The sequence below is a fragment of the Diadema antillarum genome, unplaced genomic scaffold (assembly GCF_040938485.1).
Source record: "Diadema antillarum isolate AM-2024a unplaced genomic scaffold, OU_Dant_1.0 seq00000643_RagTag, whole genome shotgun sequence".
Taxonomy (NCBI): Eukaryota; Metazoa; Echinodermata; class Echinoidea; order Diadematoida; family Diadematidae; genus Diadema; species Diadema antillarum.
The window spans coordinates 1,256,995-1,277,500 of NW_027271557.1; the positions used below are offsets into that span (position 1 = coordinate 1,256,995).

The 20,506-nt window shown below is 39.4% G+C and overlaps 1 protein-coding gene across 1 annotated transcript in view; it reads left to right on the forward strand.

Moving 5' to 3' along the window:
* Nucleotides 1–7,853: 7,853 nt before the first annotated feature.
* Nucleotides 7,854–20,506, forward strand: part of LOC139736390 (26S proteasome regulatory subunit 6B) — a 14,335-nt gene continuing 1,682 nt past the window's right edge. The window contains exons 1-9 of the mRNA XM_071647145.1: nucleotides 7,854–7,889; nucleotides 9,717–9,815; nucleotides 10,633–10,819; nucleotides 12,987–13,133; nucleotides 15,109–15,312; nucleotides 17,977–18,144; nucleotides 18,665–18,741; nucleotides 19,417–19,585; nucleotides 19,999–20,054. Coding sequence (XP_071503246.1) covers nucleotides 7,854–7,889; nucleotides 9,717–9,815; nucleotides 10,633–10,819; nucleotides 12,987–13,133; nucleotides 15,109–15,312; nucleotides 17,977–18,144; nucleotides 18,665–18,741; nucleotides 19,417–19,585; nucleotides 19,999–20,054 — 1,143 coding nt within the window. The remainder of the gene's footprint in view (nucleotides 7,890–9,716; nucleotides 9,816–10,632; nucleotides 10,820–12,986; nucleotides 13,134–15,108; nucleotides 15,313–17,976; nucleotides 18,145–18,664; nucleotides 18,742–19,416; nucleotides 19,586–19,998; nucleotides 20,055–20,506) is intronic.

A 20,506-nucleotide genomic window follows, 5' to 3' on the forward strand; every position in this document is an offset into this window, starting at 1 on the left:
TAATCTTTTATAACTGAAAATATTATTAAATAGATCTATATACGAACGGGTGGCCAGGAGAGATCAGGCTCTGATGAGAAATAAATGTCCTTGGAATAACTACGTTGCAGATAGGAGACAGTGCGCGGCGATAAACGGTAGCGATCCGGTAACGATGCAACAGGTAGCGATGCAACAGTTGAAATATCGATAGTGATGTAACAGTTCCAAGGAAAACAAGGTAGTGATGAGGGAGAGTTCAGAAATAGTCAGGAAACGATGAGATGAGATTAGATGAGATGAGATGATATCAGATGAGGTGAGGTGAGATGAGATGTTGCAGAAGAGATGAGATGAGATGAGATGTTGCCAGACAGATCAAAGAAATCGCGCGATGATGAACAACAAAGTCCGAAATGAAAGTGTCTCTGAAGGAAAAACGGTGGCAAGCTCTCTCCGCAATAAATAAAAATATCGGGAAATTATAGGATCATCTCCTGCCTTGAATATTGACCAGTAAGTAAGTAAGTAAGTAAGTGAGTGTGTGTATATGAAACAAGATATCTATCTCTTGCTTTAAAAAAAAAATGTCCGCAAGACAATGCGTTAATAGAATCTCACGTCTTAGCAACAACATAACAATACTAAAACTTGAGCGCGATGCGCTCAGACAACGCACAAAGAGGCACGCCTCAAATAGCGCAGCGCTCATTATTACTTAATAATAGAATGCGCATAAAACTTAAATACAGGTACATACGTCATAATACCTGTGGCTAAATCACGGACAAAAATAAGAACATGCTACAAACTCAAAAGTGACACCTCGATGGAAAAAAAAAATACTGTGTACTAGAAAATCATGTCAAATCAAACCTTCAGCATTTTTTTTAAAGGCGTGCCCTTAATTTTAATGAAATAATGGGAAAAACACATTAGCTAAAACTAAGCACTTTGCAGGAGTGCAATCACTGACAACAATATTCCCATGAGGGCGGAATTCAAATAACGCTTTGTCACACAGGGTTCCTAGTGTATTGTGTTATTTTTTTTTTTGTGAGGTATACTTATTGTGTAAAAGTTCTCATCCATGACTTTGGTCATGGATGAGCATGTTATTTAAACATTCTTATACAATGTAGTCAGCACGACAAGGTGTCAACAATTAAAGTTTTTTTCTTCCCTATCTGTACAGTCATAAGCTGATTTCAGTATGGTTCAATTATTACAGTGGTGATTAGTGCGTTTTAGAGAGGATCTGCAATGAACATCAACTTGTGCGGCAAATCACCTAACAGTGTCATCACCTTATCACTTGATCCGACGGCAGCTTCAACAAGTATTGGGTATGAAGGATTTTGATTTCTCACTCAAAGGAAATCTATGAAAGCCAAGGGAAACTTTGGTCTTATGTTGAGTAATTTAAAATTTGATTTGTAGTAATGTATAGCCCTTGGTTGGTGTTGGTTCCTACAATGAAAAATATCGATCAACTCACAACGATTTTCGTTTGTTCTGTCAATCCATTCCGAAACGAAATGAGTTATATCTAACATTTTGAAAGTGTTATGATAATATTAGGCTCTTATCTAAGTCTGTCTAACAAAATTTAGTTGTGTTTTTTTTTCAAACTCGTACGTACTTCCTTCAAGCAATATTATGGTGGAACGTAATGGCTGTGTGCACATCGTATACGCATACCAATGCATACGGTATATAGGTACAGTGAATTTACCTTGACAACTGCATGGAAGTTTAACCTATTATGATTATTGAAACCTTAAGTATGAATTTGTGTTAGATTTAACACTATGGGTGTTAAATCTAACACCGATCAAGTGTCAATAGAGGGCCACACCCACAGGTGTAGAAAGTGTGTTGTGTTGAGAAGTGTTCACCTGGCACTTTGTGGTGTTAATTTGACACTGTAGTTGGTGATATTTGGACACTGCGCTTTTGTTATTCAACAATGACGCTATACTTGGTGTTGATTTGATATTGCTTGCGTTAATATTAATGGTATAACACCCGTTCAGCTTTTGAGGAGACCACACGAACTGGTGTTATACTGTGGTGTAAACGTGTTCACATTTTTTTTTTCAAAAATGATGTACTTTATCGGAAAATTTTTGATTATCTTGTTGAAGTTCAAAATCTTACCTGAATAAAAGAGAGCAAATTATTTTTTCCTGTCCACTTTGGATTTTACTTACCCGATCGGGCCACCAAAATATAACCTTTTTGAAAATGTGGTGGTCCAACATTAATTATTGAGTGGCCCCGGGCCACATCACAGGGATGCCGCTAAAGTCGAGTTCTGGGGTGTTTCATAAAGCTGTTCGTAAAGTAACGAACGACTTACCAACGATTGGTGATCAGTTCTTGTGTGAATTATTGAAATTCTGATAGGCCTAAGTATAGTACAGCAGAACTCATCACCAGTCGTTCGTAAGTCTTTCGTTACTTTACGAACAACTTTATGAAACAGGACCCAGATGTGTGAAGACTGATGGAACGATATAGCTCGTTAGGAAGTCCGCCGAGGAAAAGTATATCCATAAATGAATTCGAATATATTATGTAAACCGGCCAAAAGGTGATGCATGGCGACCACAGAATTCTGTTTTGTGATGGCGACTTGCACTAAACTTGTCTCCTTGGTGATGGCATCGTGACTATAGCCTACGTACCAGTGCTAAATCTTATTTTGTGCGTGTGTGTGTGTGTGTGTGTGTGTGTGTGTGTTTAATAAGAAGAAACGCAGTGAAATTTGCCGACGTCATTCAGAATGTGGAGTGATTGGAGTTGCTTGGAATCTATGTTGCAGAAGGCATCACTGTTACTTCATGGGCGTCACCAGGGGGGGTGCGCTGGGTGCGAACACACCCCCCTTCAGAACCTAAAAACAAAAAAACAAAAAAACAAGCGACCTCAACGCCGGACGCTAAATAATTGTTCTTTTTTTAATTTTTCTTCTTATTTTTTTTTAATTTTGCACCAGGAGGAAAAAAAAACAAAAAACAAAACAAAACAAAGACAAATACAAAAAACAAAACAATCGCACCCCGGCTCTGGCAGCACTGATGCTATACATACATCACGTGTTTACTATCTACCGCCCGTACTGTATACGTAAGGTATATTTCATTCATTGTGCAACGGATTATCAGTTCAGAATATACACAAGCTCCGTCGCATGGGAGGGAGATAACCCGCCTACACCCTCCCCCGCTATAGGTCTCCAATCAGTGGCGTAACTGGGGGGGGGGGGGGCACGTACCCCCCCCCCCCCCCCCACCCGCCCCCATCCGCTGGTTTAAAAAAAATCAAAATGGTAATTCAAGGGTTGGTAAACTGCTTTTGAAATTGACATAAAAGGGTGAGCAAGAAATTCATTTTTTTTTTCCTCTAAGATTTCTTTTAACCATAATTAAAAAGGCATCAATAGCGTGAAAGAATGTTCAAAAAGCTCGGAGCCGAAAAAAGATTGTGATTCAGCGTGATTCCTGGTTGTCATTCTGAATGATAAGCAGGATGGAGCAGTGTACTCAGAACATCCGAACGGCAAAGAGTCGCTGCAATGTTGCGCAATGTGATGTAGAATGTACACCTCTGTACCTCACACTTTGTTATATCAAAGCTAGATCAGTCACTGAGTGATGCTTTACATACTATAGTCTATATAAAAATGCCTTGCATTGCCAATAATAAGACTTGACCTGGGCTATTTCCCAACTTTTCCATGTATAAAACACACACACACACACAAACACAAACAATTAGGGGATGCTCTAAAGTGCAGATTTTGGACATCCTTCCCCCGCTTGGTCACTTCGACGCCCCCTCGCTGGTCATACCTCCCCCAATCATGAACATAAACCGACATCCTTGACTACCAGTGGCGCACCCCCCCCCCCCTTAATTTCCAAAGCGAAAAAAAAAACATAGCTACAAACGGCAGTTTTTGGACTGTAAAATGTCAAAATTTTCACGCTCGCTCGCTCCGCTCGCTCGTATTTTAACGCTATGCCATTCTCCTGATGTTGCTGCCAGTATTCAATCAATTGCCAGCAGTTGCGCCCGGTGCGCCACCCCTCCTTAATGATTTCCAAAGCGAAAAGGAACAGCTACAAACGGCAGTTTTTAGACTGTAAGATGTCAAAATTTTCAAGCTCGCTCGCTCCGCTCGCTCGCATTTTAATCAATTCAATTCAATTCAAACTTTATTTCATTTTTCGAAAAGAACATAAACATTTCACTTTCTTTGGTAACATATAGAATAAGGTTGCATAATCAAAACAAAGTAAATTGAAAAAAAAACCCAACATAATTGCGGAAATTTGGGGTAACAAAAACGTTGTAAGGAAAATTGATTGACTGAAGTGATACAGACGATATAATTGTTATGCCATTCTCCTGATGTTGCTGCCAGTAATTGCCAGCAGTTGTGCCCGGTGCGCCACCCCCTTTAATTTCGAAAGCGAAAAGGAATAGCTACAAACGGCAGTTTTTAGACTGTAAGATGTCAAAATTTTCAAGCTCGCTCGCTCCGCTCGCTCGCATTTTAATCAATTCAATTCAATTCAAACTTTATTTCATTTTTCGAAAAGAACATAAACATTTCACTTTCTTTGGTAACATAGAATAAGGTTGCATAATCAAAACAAAGTAAAGTGAAAAAAACCCAATTTAATTGCGGAACTTTGGGGTAACAAAAACGTTGTAAGGAAAATTGATTGACTGAAGTGATACAGACGATATAATCGTTATGCCATTCTCCTGATGTTGCTGCCAGTAATTGCCAGCAGTTGTGCCCGGTGCGCCACCCCCTTTAATTTCGAAAGCGAAAAGGAATAGCTACAAACGGCAGTTTTTAGACTGTAAGATGTCAAAATTTTCAAGCTCGCTCGCTCCGCTCGCTCGCATTTTAATCAATTCAATTCAATTCAAACTTTATTTCATTTTTCGAAAAGAACATAAACATTTCACTTTCTTTGGTAACATAGAATAAGGTTGCATAATCAAAACAAAGTAAATTGAAAAAACCAACATAATTGCGGAACTTTGGGGTAACAAAAACGTTGCATGGAAAATTGATTGACTGAAGTGATACAGACGATATAATCGTTATGCCATTCTCCTGATATTGCTGCCAGTATATAATTGCCAGCAGTTGTGCCCGGTGCGCCACCCCCTTTAATTTCGAAAACGAAAAAATATAGCTATAAACGGCAGTTTTTTGACTGTGTCAAAATTTTCAAGCTCACTCGTTCTGCTCGCTCGCATTTGAATCGTTATCCCATTCTCCTGATGTTGTTGCCAGTAATTGCCAGCAGTTGCGCCCGATGCGCCCTGCTTAATTTCCAAAGCGAAAAAAATATAGCTACAGACGGTAATTAATTTTTTTTTAATGTAAAATGTCAACATTTTCAAGCTCGCTCGCATAAATCGCTTTGCCATTCTCCTGATGTTACTGCCAGTAATTGCCAACAGTTGCGCCCGGTGCGCCCCCCCCCCCCCCCCACTTAAATTTTCAAAGCGAAAAAATGTAGCTAAAAACTGCATTTGTAAAACTGTGAAATGCCAAAATTTTCGAGCTCGCTCGCTTCGCTCGCTCGCATTTAATCATTATGCCATGCTCCTGATGTTGCTGCCAGTAATTGCCAGCAGTTGCGCCCGGTGCGCCCCCTTCATTTCCAAAGCGAAAAAATATAGCTACAAACCGCAGTTTGGGATTGTAAAATACATTGTATCACAATTTTCAAGCTCGCTCGCTCCGCTCGCTCGCATTTAATTGCTATGCAATTCTCCTTTTTTTTTTCTCTTACAAAAAGTCCCTCCGTGGGAGGGGTATCCCCCTCCTACACCCTCTCCCGCTCGGTTGCTTCGCTCCCTCGCCGAGGATCTCACACCGTCACATATACCTCCGTAATAGTCCTTCATAGTATTTTTATTTTCACTATGCTCTGTAAACGCGACTTTTACACTCTTGTTTTTACAAAAAGTTCCTATCGTGGGAGGGGGTATCCCCCTCCCACACCCTCCGCACTGAAGGAGCGGAATGGATCATCGCCGAGGATCTCACACCGTCACATAATGTACCCCCGTATAGTCCTTCATAGCGAAAGATTCGTGTATACATACAATCACATGTATAATATGTACAATATACCATAGAGTATGTGTAAATGTACATGATGACACAGGAGCCAATAAATCAATTGAAAAAAAATCTCACAGTTTAAATTTACTGTCAAAACGCACCCCCCTTGAAAAAAAGCTGGTGACGCCCCTGGTTACTTTCTCTGGAGTCGTATTGCATGATACGATACCCTTGCCACAGCCTCTTCGGTGTTCACAATAAACGGTCGAACGACTGCCAAGAGACTAGCACTGCACAAACAGCTGATCTTCAGTTCAGTGCCTGGATGCACACTGCATGTATCAGTGAAATCAGCTGCAGCAACTACAGTACGTCAAGCTGATTGTGGCAGCTGTCAGATCATGCTGAGAATTTTCGAATGAAATTCTACTGTAAATTACCCATTTTAATGATTGATTGTTATTTTAAAAAAATAGTTTTTGACAGATTCTCGTTTGCAAATACACCAGTATAAACCCCCTATAACCACAATAGGGCCTACAGTATCCGTATGGTATGCATCCTATTGGCTCTTACTCTTTAGATCACTATCTGATAATGCAAAAGTAAAATTACTTTCACATGATAATGCAGGTTTCATTCTATATCTAAATGTTAAATAATTGTAACCAACTTTGTGCCAATTTGCGACGACGATTGAATGTATATCTTGGGTCGACAGAATGGGATAGAATACACTAAGGCCCTATACTCTGAAGAAAATGAACTTGAAAGGTGACATGCATTTCAAAACTGAGGTCGGTTGGTGGCAATTAATTATAAAGAGTTAAGTCAGACATTTCGCGATAGCGCAAGTAGTATCCATGGATCTTCTTTTTTTTTCTTGATTTTAATCTTTTTCCTGCAGCTGCTCGTTGGTGACAAAGGAGCCACTGTGTTCTTCGGAGGGCCTTAATTCATCAAAACGTGATCAACTTGTTGTGGGTGATCCGATGAGTGGCAAGTTGATGTCTGGCTTGCTTAGTAGCCGATTTTTGTTATACATGTATAGGGTCTATTACAAAGCCAATGTTCTCACATTGGTTTTTTTTTCCCCTGATAAGTACATTTATGATTTATGATGTCATATATTGCAGATATACATCGAAGGCGGCGAAGCAGGACATCAAGCAACAGATGAATTCGTGATACGTGATGGAACAGAAAGGATTGTAACATTGTAGCTAGGCTATAGACCTATAGAAACAGCACCCATCTCTTGGCTTCTTGCTGAAAATGTAATATTCTCCGTGCATTCTGAAGGAGCTAGGCGATTTATTTGCGAAATTTCTGTTCATTTACTTCACTGTCGCGGCGTCGCGATTGGAGTTTATAGATGTACAGACGGCGGCATATAACCAATTAATTATTAAGCTGTGATGGAATTACACGTGTATTGATTGAAAATAATCGAAGCTACAGTTGAAGAAGTATTCAGTTACAGTAAATGATGTAATTTTTTTCTTATCAATTTTTTCTTGGTAATTATTAAAAATTTATGAAATGCCATCATGTTCGAACTTCGAAGGTTAGTCCACAATGATTGCATGCATGAGAAAAGTAACTAAACTGTTTTCTCTCTCTCCCTCTCTTGTCATTCTTGTTTTATATTCAGTATTCCATCTTGGTCGCTGGGGGCGCATAGTGGCATACTGAGAAAATTTAAGAGTACCGGTGGTCGACGGCCGACATCGAAATCTGGTAACAAAAATCGAAGTTCTGATTACGAAAAATGGAAGAGATCGGCATTGTTATACCGTCGAGAAAGGTAAATGTATGGTGCTAACTTTTATCTCCCTTAAGTTTAAATAACGTGCTGAATAAGTGGCGATTTCAGTGCAAAAACTTGCCCACAACCTGCTTATTATTTGTCGATCATGTGATCGATTGAGAGATGACAAAGCACATAGCCACACACCACACTCGAGCTATTTGTTAGACTATACTTTTGTCCGATGTCCCACCCGTTTGAATGTGTGTTGGATGCGGATGAACAGTCACTCAGTCGTCATTTCGATTGTAGACACCTTCACGAAAGAGTTAAGTTAAAATGAGAAAGCTGAAATTGGCCAAGTACTGTAAAAGGGGAAATTTTTGCGGTGACGTTTTCACGTATTTTGCGCAACTAGAAACTAGCGCGAAAATAATAGCACACAAATATTTTTGCTTGCCATGCCCATACAGGCATAAATAAATTACCAGCATTTGCCATTTGTTACTGTATGAATTAAACTGCAAACTGTAAATGTTCCAGTACGGTACCAATGTAGGCCCTAGTTGACGTCTGAATTCCACGGAAATAAATTACGCAAAACTCATCTTACCCACCCATGTCCCAGCATGGTGCGAAAAATTAGTCCAACAAAAATATCCACCTTTTTCAGCAAGCATATCAACGCAGTGTTAGCTAGGTTACTTAGTTTTGTCAGTAGTGCCATTTCCATTGCTTTGGCTATATTTATAACCTGTCAATGTTTAATATGTCTATCTTTTCAGAAGTTTAAGACTGCTAGGAGTGCTAAGACTAGACTCTAGAGTTCAAAGCAAAGGCAAAGCTGCAAGATTATGTTGTAAAGGAGACGCTCTACCACAAATATTACACTTCTTTTCTTTTTAATGTTTCAGAAAAGGTAGTGCGCAAAACCCAGTTTTCCATTTGCTTAATGATTCCAAACTTTAAACATTTAAAATGTATAACAGCAACACTAACAAGAATAATTGCTTTTTCAGAAAATGGATTTAAAAAAAAAGTAAGCTAAAGACTGATGAGGTTGACCTACAGCTGTAGACTCTATTTCACCCAGAATATTGGTAGTGGTATAGACCACTGTACATGTAGAGAAGATACTGAGTTCTCAGCATCAAGTAAAATCTTTGCATGCAACTTTTTGTAGGTTTTGTGATGTCACAATAGTCAATATTATGATAACTTTCAATGCAGTTTCATTTTGCCAGCCTTGGTGCACTTCAACTGATTTTGAAGCCTCTCAAAGACTAAAAACTGTAGTAGTCTTTAATATCTTCCCATCGTTGGTTTCACAAACAGGTTCTCAAGTTCGATTCTTCTGAGTGCAAAGTTTTATCTGTGATTGAATGAACTGACATCAATATTTTGTTTGTCTCTATGTTATGTTGATTGATGTTGAGGCTACAATGTATTAAAAATTTGAAATATAACACAGACTTGATACAATATGTAGTAATGAAAGCAAAAAGAGAAACTTGAAACAAAACACACACACACAAATGAACAAACCTCAAGAAATATTACCTTGCACTTCACAAACATAAAATTCAAAGACTGTTTGAAGAAAATGAAATTAAACATAGCCAGGAGCTTGGTACATAATTTATGTGATACAGTACATGTAGGTCAAATTTAGCATTTTCAGAGCTAGCTCACTGACTTTTGTTATGAATGTTAGATGACATCAAAGAGATGTAGTTCTGAATGTTATCAGAGCTGTTGCTGACTTTTATGCATTCAGTACTGATTTTTTCCCCCAATATGTTCAATAATTGTTGGATGACATTTGCCTCATGTATCCCCTCCCCTCTCCCCTCTTCCCTCTCCCAACTTCCTTCTGATCTCAAGGAAGAGGTAGCATCACCAAGTGACTCCAGACCAACCACAACTTCTTCAGGGTCTGGTCTAGAGAACATCCCTACAGATGACCTCTACTCAAAGTACAAGGTATGGACAACTGCCAAAGGACTTCATGAAAATGAAGAAGAAACGATTTGAAAAAAAAAAAGAAAAAGAAAAAAAAGAAATCACCTCTGCAGGAAAGGAAACCTAACAAACTTCTCCCTGGACGATTGTCTTTGTATAAGATGGACTTTCCTACAAGTTCTATGCAGATAGCAGCTTTCCTTTGTTATTATTTTTTTTTTTTACTATCATTGATTTTCTGTTATTTTATTTAGCTGATCGATCGCTCTTTTTTCCTTTTTTTTTTTTTGTTTTTTTTTTTTTGTGTGTGTGGTTCTGCAATGAGATACCAGTTATAATGACAAGGTAAAATGAGCAGTCCCAGCAACCTTGTTTCAGTGGGACTGGAATATCTTTTGCAGCCAGTTGTTGATCTTGGATTATACAGATTAGGACATAAATTGCTTCTTAAAATTACAACAACAAAAAAAGAGAGAGAAAATAGATGAGATAAGCACAAGGGCAGATCCGGGAATTCCAAAGGGTGGGGGGGCAAAAATATTTCTGGTGCCACTTCCGGTTTTCAATGGCTGACAAGCAAAAAAAAAAAATAAAAGCTTCAGCGCGCAATTTGTCTGTTCTTGTGCCACTTCCGGGTTTCATCGACTGACAAGCAAACAAAAAGCCAAAAAAAGGCTTCACCACAATTTTCTGCTGCCACTACCATTGGCTGACAAAGATAGTTTCTTCAAAAATTAAAGGGGAGGGCACCCGCGCCTCCTTTCATTATTTTCTTTTTATTTTGAAATAAACAAGTTTATAACTCTTTTCTCTCCGTGCTTCCCATTAATCATGGCAGAAACTACAGCAGCAGCTGGAGTTCCTTGAGGTCCAGGAGGAATACATCAAGGACGAGCAGCGCAACCTCAAGAAGGAGTTCCTCCATGCCCAGGAAGAGGTCAAGCGCATTCAGAGTGTCCCCCTGGTCATCGGCCAGTTCCTGGAGGCTGTTGACCAGCACACCGGCATTGTCGGTTCCACAACTGGTCAGTTTGCCTTGAAAACCATCCATTCGTTTAAAGTTACTGTAGGTGGTAGACTCTTCTTAGCAGAGAACTGTTACAAGCGTCTTACTCAGAACACCGCTCATGGAGGCCAAAGAAGGCAACTTTTACACTGTATGCATATCGCATCATAAACAGTATGCCGCCATGTCATATTTACCTGATGGTAAATTCTAATGTCAGGCAATGACTGTAAGACATTCAAAGCGGTGAAAGAAAATATGAAAGAACTAGAAAAGCTTTCGGAGAGCCCAGGCCTCCACCAAGCAGCTCAATTCCACCCAGAGGATCCAGACGGTCATCTGGATCATGACCAAATTTTAAGTATCTGTTTCTTGTGTCACTATCAATCTCTCATGAAAATTTCATACAGATTTTTTTATAATGTTTTGAGTTATTTTGCAAACAAACAACGAAACAAAGGGATAAACCAATGAAGGCAAAAGCCTCTGTAGAGGAGGTAATACATTGTAGTTGTAAGAATATTTTTCTTAGTCACTGCTTAAAATATTAGCTCACCCATCTGCTTTTGTATCTCACAACTTTCAAACTATATGTATTAGACCTTAACGGCCATTACCTTTGATTGATACAGAATCGATCATGATTAACACAACAACAACAAGAAATAAATCACACCTCAAATTTCATCAAATTGGGGTCAGGGCTAATTTTTTGAGGGAGCACAAATCCTCTTAAAGGGATACAAGTGAGTAACAAAATATTGTGGCTGTGAACGGTTTGATTTTGAAAGGGGCATTCTGCCCAGTGGGAGGGGCATGGTGGCAAATTGCTGATGGCTGGTGGGTATTTCAAGCACTGTTAAACAGTTCACAAACAGTAATATGGCAAAACAGCTCATGATATTGAAATATATCTTTTTTCAGCAGGTTCATCTTTGTGAGATATTAACTTATCAAAAATAGATTTTAAAAAAATATCAAATGTCCATAGACTTTGTACAGTTTCCAACGGGTTCCCAGAGATGGTAGGTTAAGGAAAAGATCAATGCAGGAAATCCTGTGCATGTACATTGTATGTGAGCACTAGCATGTGGTTACGTGATTTAAATTCTTTAGAGAAAGTGTCAGGCCATGAGTTCAAATGAAAGTGAAAGTGCTAAAATTTCACCTTTTTTTCCCTCCATATGAGATATGATATCTCAGAAATTGTTCGAAGTATTTTCATGGAACTTTATACAAACATATGCATGTACTGCCTGAGAGTGATTCTCTTGGAAATTTTTGGGTCACGTGGTCAAAGCTCAAGGCTCAAAGGTCAAGGTCAACTCCTCAAAAATGTATTATTTCCCACATAAATTCTATGCAATGCCTGAAAAGATTTTCTTGAAACTTAGAGTATACTCATATTACCCAATAGAGATTCTCTGGAAACATTTTTGGGTCAAAGGTCAAAGGTCAAGTGAAAATGCTAGATTTCACTCCTTTCTCCATATCTCAGCAGTGGGTCAAGATATCATCATGAAACATACAAGTAGTGCATACTTATGCATATTCTGCCCGACGTCTATTCTCTTGAGAATTGTAGGATCATGGGGTCGAAGTTCAAGGCCAGGTTAAAATGCTAAAATTTTACTATCTAATGCTTTAATTACACTTTCCCATAACTTAGAGGTTACTTAATACATAAACTTATGAAAGGGTCAAAGCTCAAGTGAACATCCTCAAATCTCCAAATACCTGCTCTCTTAAACAATATAGCTATTCATCCAATTAAACCTAATTTGAGGAAAGTGAACACTCAACACATTAGTGACAAATGTGTCATTTTGACTTTTTGTCATTTATGTGAAACTGTCATCACACATCAATTGTCAAGATGTACTGTAGACCTATTGGGAGAACCATGTATTATGGCGGAGGCATACCAGCCGCCATAGCAACATTTCCAGATTTTTTTTTTTCTAATAATAAATGATACTTTCACAGATTGTGCACAGATTTCGCAGTTCATAGGATAATTGTAAAATTGTGAATATAAAATTGCCACAAAAATTTAGCTCATATACTGTAGTACATACATGTTTTTGTTTTGTCATGCCCTTGAAGGGCATGTCTTGTGAAGACAGAAGCATTCCTGTAGAGGGTCATCCATGTCTCCTCATGCGTGTTGTCTCCTCTTCCCGCAGGATCCAACTCGTACGTGCGGATCCTGAGCACGATAGACCGTGAGCTGCTGAAGCCCAGCGCCAGCGTGGCGCTGCACAAGCACAGCAACGCCCTGGTGGACGTCCTGCCCCCAGAGGCCGACAGCAGCATTATGATGCTCAGTCAAGGTAACCATGGCAACCCCTCACACAGCACTCCCTCTGACAGCGGTTTGTCGTTGTCAAGAGACAGGATTGACTCTGAGATGTTTAACAGACCATGTAAAACAAGAAGATGTTCAACACGTGCCAGTACATTTTATCTGTGCACCGATGTAGGTTACACAATGATATTTCACGATGTGGACACAAAAGAAAAGCACTTTATTTCAGTCTACTTAAAGGGACTGTATAGTATTGGTTGAGGTGAGGATTTAGCTTTCAACTTTTTGCAAGATATCTAAAAACCAATTTATAAAGTGTTACAGAGCATACAATTCTGAGGGGAATTGAAATTTTATTTGATGAAAATCAGTTTTGAAATGACTTACAATCTAAAAATAACGTAAAACAAAGAGATCTTCATGAAGATGACTTTGGATATTTCAGCCGTTTGAATTCCTCTTTTAATTGCGTGTTCTTTCATATTTCATTAGAGGTTTCTCATTATCTCACAAACACAAAGTTTGAAACCTCCATCCCTATCTGAACCAAGACTATACCATCCCTTTGATATGACAAGTCCTGCATAATTGTCTCAGTAGACTGTCCATTCTCCTTTTATTCATGCCTGCAGGAAAGGTTTTTGCTTCTCAGACTTAAACTACCATTAATACAGTGGAAACTCGTTATAACGAGATGGTCGGGACCGAGTCATTTTCCTCGTCATAGCCGATATCTTGTTATATCAGTAGGCATAAAAGAAAGCATAACTTAAAGACATTAATTTGCACATGTGGGACTACCTATCATCTTACAATCAATACTGATAACTTGATAATGTGTGTGAGGGAATTAGTCACCTTTATGGGTAAGAAGATGTTTTTCGCCAATGAAATCCAATATCAAGAATGTGTTTCTTATTAATTGTAGATGTTTGAATTTGTAAATTTATATAGCTTGCGATTATGTCAAGATCATCTGTGGATTGGTATGTGGTTATGGTATGGGTGTGTGTTGTGTGTGGAATATGGCCTGCACAATGCTGTGTGTGTATGCGACACTGTATAACTGCGCGTGTGTGAAGATGGGGAATTCCCTGCGTAGAAAGCCAATCACAGCATCAGATTGCCTCACACCTGCTAAACGTCATGATGATGTCATGTATACATATGGCCGTCCCACCACATTTTCTGCATGTATCAGTGTGCGCGCACACACACACATACACGTACAACATGAGGTGCTAGCTGGAGTGCTCTGAAGAAAATATGTGTGTACAAGACAGTTTATGGCGCATCGAGCTTTACAATCTCGGAAGGTGATAGCACAGGCGAAGTAGAGCTTTACCCGAAGACATTTTGCTTTACCTCGCTATAACAGGTTTGTTTGGCTATGTTTCTCTTTGTTTGGAAGTCACAAATTTTATCTCGTTATAGCAGTAATTTCATTATAGCCGATCTCGCTATAAGAGTAGCATTTTACATAGACTTGTGTGGAAGGAAATTTGGGACCGGGAAAATTTCCTCGTAATAACCAATATCTCGTTATAGCAGTGTTCGTTATACCGAGTTTCCCCTGTAGTTATTATCTACACATCAGGTTTTTAGTTTATAAATGAAGTGAAGTATGAAAACAAAGGCTATGTATCTTCCCTCAAATATGCCTGCTCTGAAGAGTTATTTTTCACTAGCAATCAATATTTGTAATCATATAGATTCACAGGGAATGTCGTGTGTTCGGAGTATGCTTGAATAGCAGGTGTCTATGGAAATGCATGTTACAGAACAAATAAGCTCGTCCTCCACAGCCTAACTGAACACCAAAGGATAAATTTGAGAGATACAACTATGTACATGTGTGCACAAAACGTTGAGGTTTCTGGTGGTGTTGCTATTTTTATTGTTATGACAAACAAAGCAAAAAAAGCATAAAATGACACCTTCAAAGTGATTGAATAAAAGTGACCACCATCTCTCGTTTTTCTCTCTCTCTCTGTGCGTAGAGGAGAAACCGGACGTGATGTACTCAGACATCGGCGGGATGGACATGCAGAAACAGGAAATCAAGGAGGCGGTGGAGCTACCCCTGACGCACTTTGACCTGTACCAGCAGATCGGCATCGACCCGCCCCGGGGGGTCCTCATGTACGGACCCCCGGGGTGCGGCAAGACCATGCTTGCCAAGGCAGTGGCACACCACACCACAGGTAAGGGGAGGAATGGGGTGTGGAATGGGACATGGGAGGGTGAAGGGATGTTGAAGGGATGGGGGAGGGTGAGGGGTAGTGTGAGGGGATAAAGGCATTTGTAGAAGAATAAAGTGTATTAAACATAAGTGATGAGTCAATTGGAGTAGAACAGAGTAGGAAAAAATTGGGCTACATCTATTAAAGACAGCAAGGAATGGCAAAGGCCCTATTATTCTTGATAAACTGAACATAACTGGATAAGGCAGATTGATATGGATGTCCTATTTTCAAAGGTCTGACAATGACATCCTGGTATGCTACAGCAAAAGTGTGTCCCTTGACTTTAGGAGCAAGAGTTGTATTTTGTCACATTATTTTAGGGAAGTGGTGTTATACAGCGTGTCCCAGAAAAAACGAAACCGGGTTTCCATGCAACTTGTTACTATCGAAATCATACATTTTCTTTATGAGATATACATCAATGGAAAGATAAACTTTTCTTCTTTCATTTGATGTACAACTTAATGTTCATTGTTCATGCATGACTGAGTTAGAACAATGAACAGTGGTGCTACCAAATTTTCATTTGCACGCACAAATTGTGACTTTAAGTGAATTTTTCAGACTTTTAACGTTACGTTTTCGAAAAACAAAGTTCATTAGCCAAATATTCATATTTTCTTCTTTCATATGAGACCTAACGCGTCAAATATGAATAACGCATGCTTGAGAAAAATGTGCATGAAAACATGCTTCATTTCTACCGATTCTACGGAAAGTTGAAAAACAAGCATTCCGCTCTCCCGACTTAGCATTAGACAATGGGCTCATCTGCACCATTGAATTTACACGAAACAACTGCAGTGCTACAGTGAATGTTGTTGGGGGGGGGGTATTTACAGAGAATGCTGTATTACACGGAAAGCCCTTTGTTGTCATTTATTTAGAATAAGCTATGAGATATAATCAAAATTATTGAAGACTATATATTGTGAGTATGCTCAGGCTGCATGCAGTCCAATGGCTATGGGAAATCAACATTACAACAATGTGATACACATTTTGATGATTTTGTACCTCAAACTTATTTCACTGTTTTCATTCCTCTCTACATTTCCCTCACGCGTGGTTGGTCCTTCATCACTGACAGGGTTTTAAAGTTTTTGAAGGGGGAGGTGAAGTAGAAAGAGAGGGTACATCACTTTATTTGTCACTGAACTTGCGCTTCTAATATTTCAGAGGTGCAAGTGCAGGGCAGAAAGTCGTCTTTTTTTCGGGGGGGGGGGGGGGGGGGGCCTCGGAAGGTTTTTTTAGGTCCGTTTCTCCCACTCCACCTTCCCAAACATTCCGCTGATGAACACCCTTTGCTCTGTAGTTAGCTGCATGGTCAGGCAAGCTCATGATCATGTGCTAATTCAATACCCTATTCACAACCGAATCGTCTGTAACAATCTCTTTTACTCCCTCCCTTCATGTTTATGTAAATTCATTGAAGCATGAAGGCCATTGTTATCTGCCAAGTTGGGCATGTCGGGGAAAGCTAACTTGATCCCTATTCACCCTCTATTCATCTGGGTAAAATGGAAGCATATTTTCAAATTCAGTTTTCTCGAGCAGGCGTTGATCATTTTTGATGCGTGGGATATCATATGAAAGGGAAAACAATGGATATTAAAGCAATGGTTTTATTTTTTGCAAAAGATTGCTGAAAAAGTCTGAAAAACTTATTCAAAGTCGACATTTGCTCATGCAAATGAAGATTTAGTAGCACTACTGTCTATTGTTCTAACTCAGTCATGCACAAATTTTGAACACTGAGTTGTGCATCAAATGAAAGAAGAGAAGTGTATCTTTCAATCCACGTACAACACATAAAGCAAATATGCACTGTAATTATGATCGCAAAGAATTCCAATGAAACTCGGTTTCGTTTTTTCTGGGACACGCTGAATAGTCTTTGTTTTAGGTGATTGCTTGTTGAGTGATTAATTTCAAATACATACTTTAGTGTTCAATCAAGTACCTGTAGATAAAGTATGTAAAAACACTCCCAGTGGTCAAAATACATCCTCTTGCTATTCCATGATGTATAATCTGCCGCAACTACTGCATGCAATGAAAGTTCTTGTGCCTTAATTTTTGTGCATGGAGAATGAAGTTGATGATTGTTCGAAGAGTACGTGGGAAATTCTCCTTAAAACAGGTACATATCATGTAAAATGAATAGCACCATACCACCTTCATGAAATGTGACTTCAACAAACCATAAGCTTCTTTTTTTTTGCATGCAGGGATGTATCAGTTTATGTGGCATAACACTAAATATGAAACTGAAATTGCAAATTTAAAGGTGTGCATATTTGCGTTCAGTTGTTTCCCATGCATGTACTATGCCTGTACTGAAAGACGACTTCCAAAATACAATATTCTCTGAAAATTTTTTAACTGTCATTATCTTTGGTCTGTAAAAAGTTGAGTGAACTACTTACTTATTTATGAACAATCTTTCACTATCCAGTGACTTTACTGATTTTGTTTTTGTTTTTGTTTTGTTTTTGTCTGTTTTTTTCCTCGTGACTTACCCATCTATGATGATGAGGAAATCTAGGACTTGGATCTGAAACAAACACAAATGATAAAACATTGATTGTGTATTTTATTTCTTGCACTATTTTTATCCAGCGGCATTCATCAGGGTAGTAGGGTCAGAGTTTGTCCAGAAGTACCTTGGGGAGGGGCCCCGCATGGTCAGGGACGTCTTCCGTCTGGCCAAGGAGAACGCCCCAGCCATCATCTTCATCGACGAGATCGACGCCATAGCAACCAAGCGGTTTGATGCCCAAACAGGAGGTGAGTTTGCCGTAGGACACTGGATAAAAGTCCAACTTCACATTAGACTTATATTGCTGGTGCCTTGCATTGTGTTGTAAAGAGCTTGGGCAGCCTTTAACCCGTTGAAGACGGCTGATTTTGTTACAACATGCATTTCCCATAGACATCTGCCAGAGTATACTCGAGAGTCTGATTTTTCACAAGTCCAGCAATTTTGTGAGTGGTTAAATTCGTGATCATGGGGTACAGTAAGGAACAGAGAATTGGGCACCTGCACGTTACGTTAATATTGAGATTGCCGCAGCATGAAAACTACTCATTTGCATCATTGGTAAACGCAGCCAAAGCACATTGCAGACAGTTGGTGTACGGTACAGTGCAGTAGAATTCGCCCTCTGTTAAAGAGCAGTTTGAGATTTTTTTAAGATGGGGAAAATGATAAGTGTAGAGGACTGATCATGCCCTCTCCTCACCTTTTCATTCTTCCATGAAATTGTTTAATTTCATCTCTCTCTCTATTTCTGACACACACTTCCAGCTGACCGAGAAGTCCAGAGAATCCTCCTGGAATTGCTGAATCAGATGGACGGCTTTGACCAGAACGTAAACGTAAAGGTGAGATCCCATGAGTGCCGATTTACCCTTGACCTCTTCACTCTTTGTCGTGCAGAGTGATGCGCTTGCAAGTGGATAGCTTTTCGGGACTGTTAATCTATCAGGACCTCTCTCCCACAAGTCTTGAGATCAGATTGTCCCGTGAAGGGGCATTCCAGACAATTTATGTAATTTCACATCATTTAGTTCATAAATCGATAGTGCTGTGTATAGACTTGTGGAAATTATTGTGGTCCTTGAAGAGATAAACCAATATCCTGGAAAACCAAATTTGTAATGAACTGAACAAGGATGATGCAGAGGAGGCTCACTGATTCCAGTTATGTAACAATGCAATTAAATCACAATGCTACTTGTGTAACAAGTTCACCTGTGCAGAGTTTATGCATGCTTTCTTCTTTTGTTCATTGTGATATGTTATGAATTTTGAAAGCATTCTTATTCCTCATCCCAATCGCTGTAAATTCAGAAACTCTGTACCCAGTATAACCAATTTATAGATTTTCAAATGCATAAGTCTGCAGATCCTCTGGAGGTCTCCTTTAATGTGGAGATGAAATATGAAGTTATCCTTTAGTTCCGTGGTGTTGTTGAAGACCATTCCGTCATCAGTCTTCTGAAACCCCACAGTTCATCCCTCTATATATGTTCATTTTCCATGGCAATGTACTGTAGGTTATCATGGCAACCAATCGGGCCGACACCCTGGACCCTGCCCTCCTGCGCCCTGGCCGCCTCGACCGCAAGATCGAGTTTCCCCTGCCTGACCGGCGGCAGAAGCGCCTCATCTTCAGCACTATCTGCGGCAGAATGAACCTCTCGGACGAGGTGGACCTCGAGGACTGTATCCTTTGTTCCACAAACAAGAACTTCCTCATTACACGTAGATGAGAAATTCCTCAGGTCAAATGTAGTCTGATGATACAGTCATATTTCTGTTTATGTTTTTGGTCTCAGTGCATAGAGGTGATGGCTTATTTCTCTTTTTATTCTTTGCCAGCTTCCTCACTATCTTTCTAATGACAGAATGTATCAATTATTCAAGGCTCGACAATTAACAGTGGCCCAGGACCAGTCAAATGTTGTTGGGCCATTTCCTTACGAGTTGTATTGATAGCATAGTCTGGCACTTAGCTTGTGTATTAGCTACTACTGGCCTCTATGTGATTGCCCATTGATACTTGAATGAGAACATTGTTAGCTTTGATGGTTTCTGCTGCTTATTTGCCTTGACCGATTCCCTCCTTTAAAAACCAGATGTAGCGAGGCCGGACAAGATCTCGGGAGCAGACATCAATGCTATTTGCCAGGAGGTCAGAATCTTTTCCTTTGATTCAAATTAACACTGAAAGCGGAACTCTGCATACAATCTTTACATAGACATGACAGATAGAGTATTTTCAGGCAAAGAAATGAAGAGTTTGTTCGCAAAAACCGATAAGTCCATATTTGCCAAATGGAGATATTTGCTATTAAAGGTCAAGAAAAATAAAGAGAATAATAAGAAAATATTTGCTTCTTTTGGCCATAACTTCAAAAATGTACCTTTATATGCAGTGGCCAATATGTCATTCAAAAGGTATTATTTTATACTTCACGACACAGATCATACTTCAAAATCTTCAAAAATGGACTTACGGTTTTTGCGAACAAACTCTTCAATTATTCAATCAAATTACACCTAAACACCACCCCCCCCCCCCCCAAAAAAAAAAAAAAAAAAAGAGAAAAGCTTTGGAATCTGGCAGTTTTCCGTCTTCACAAA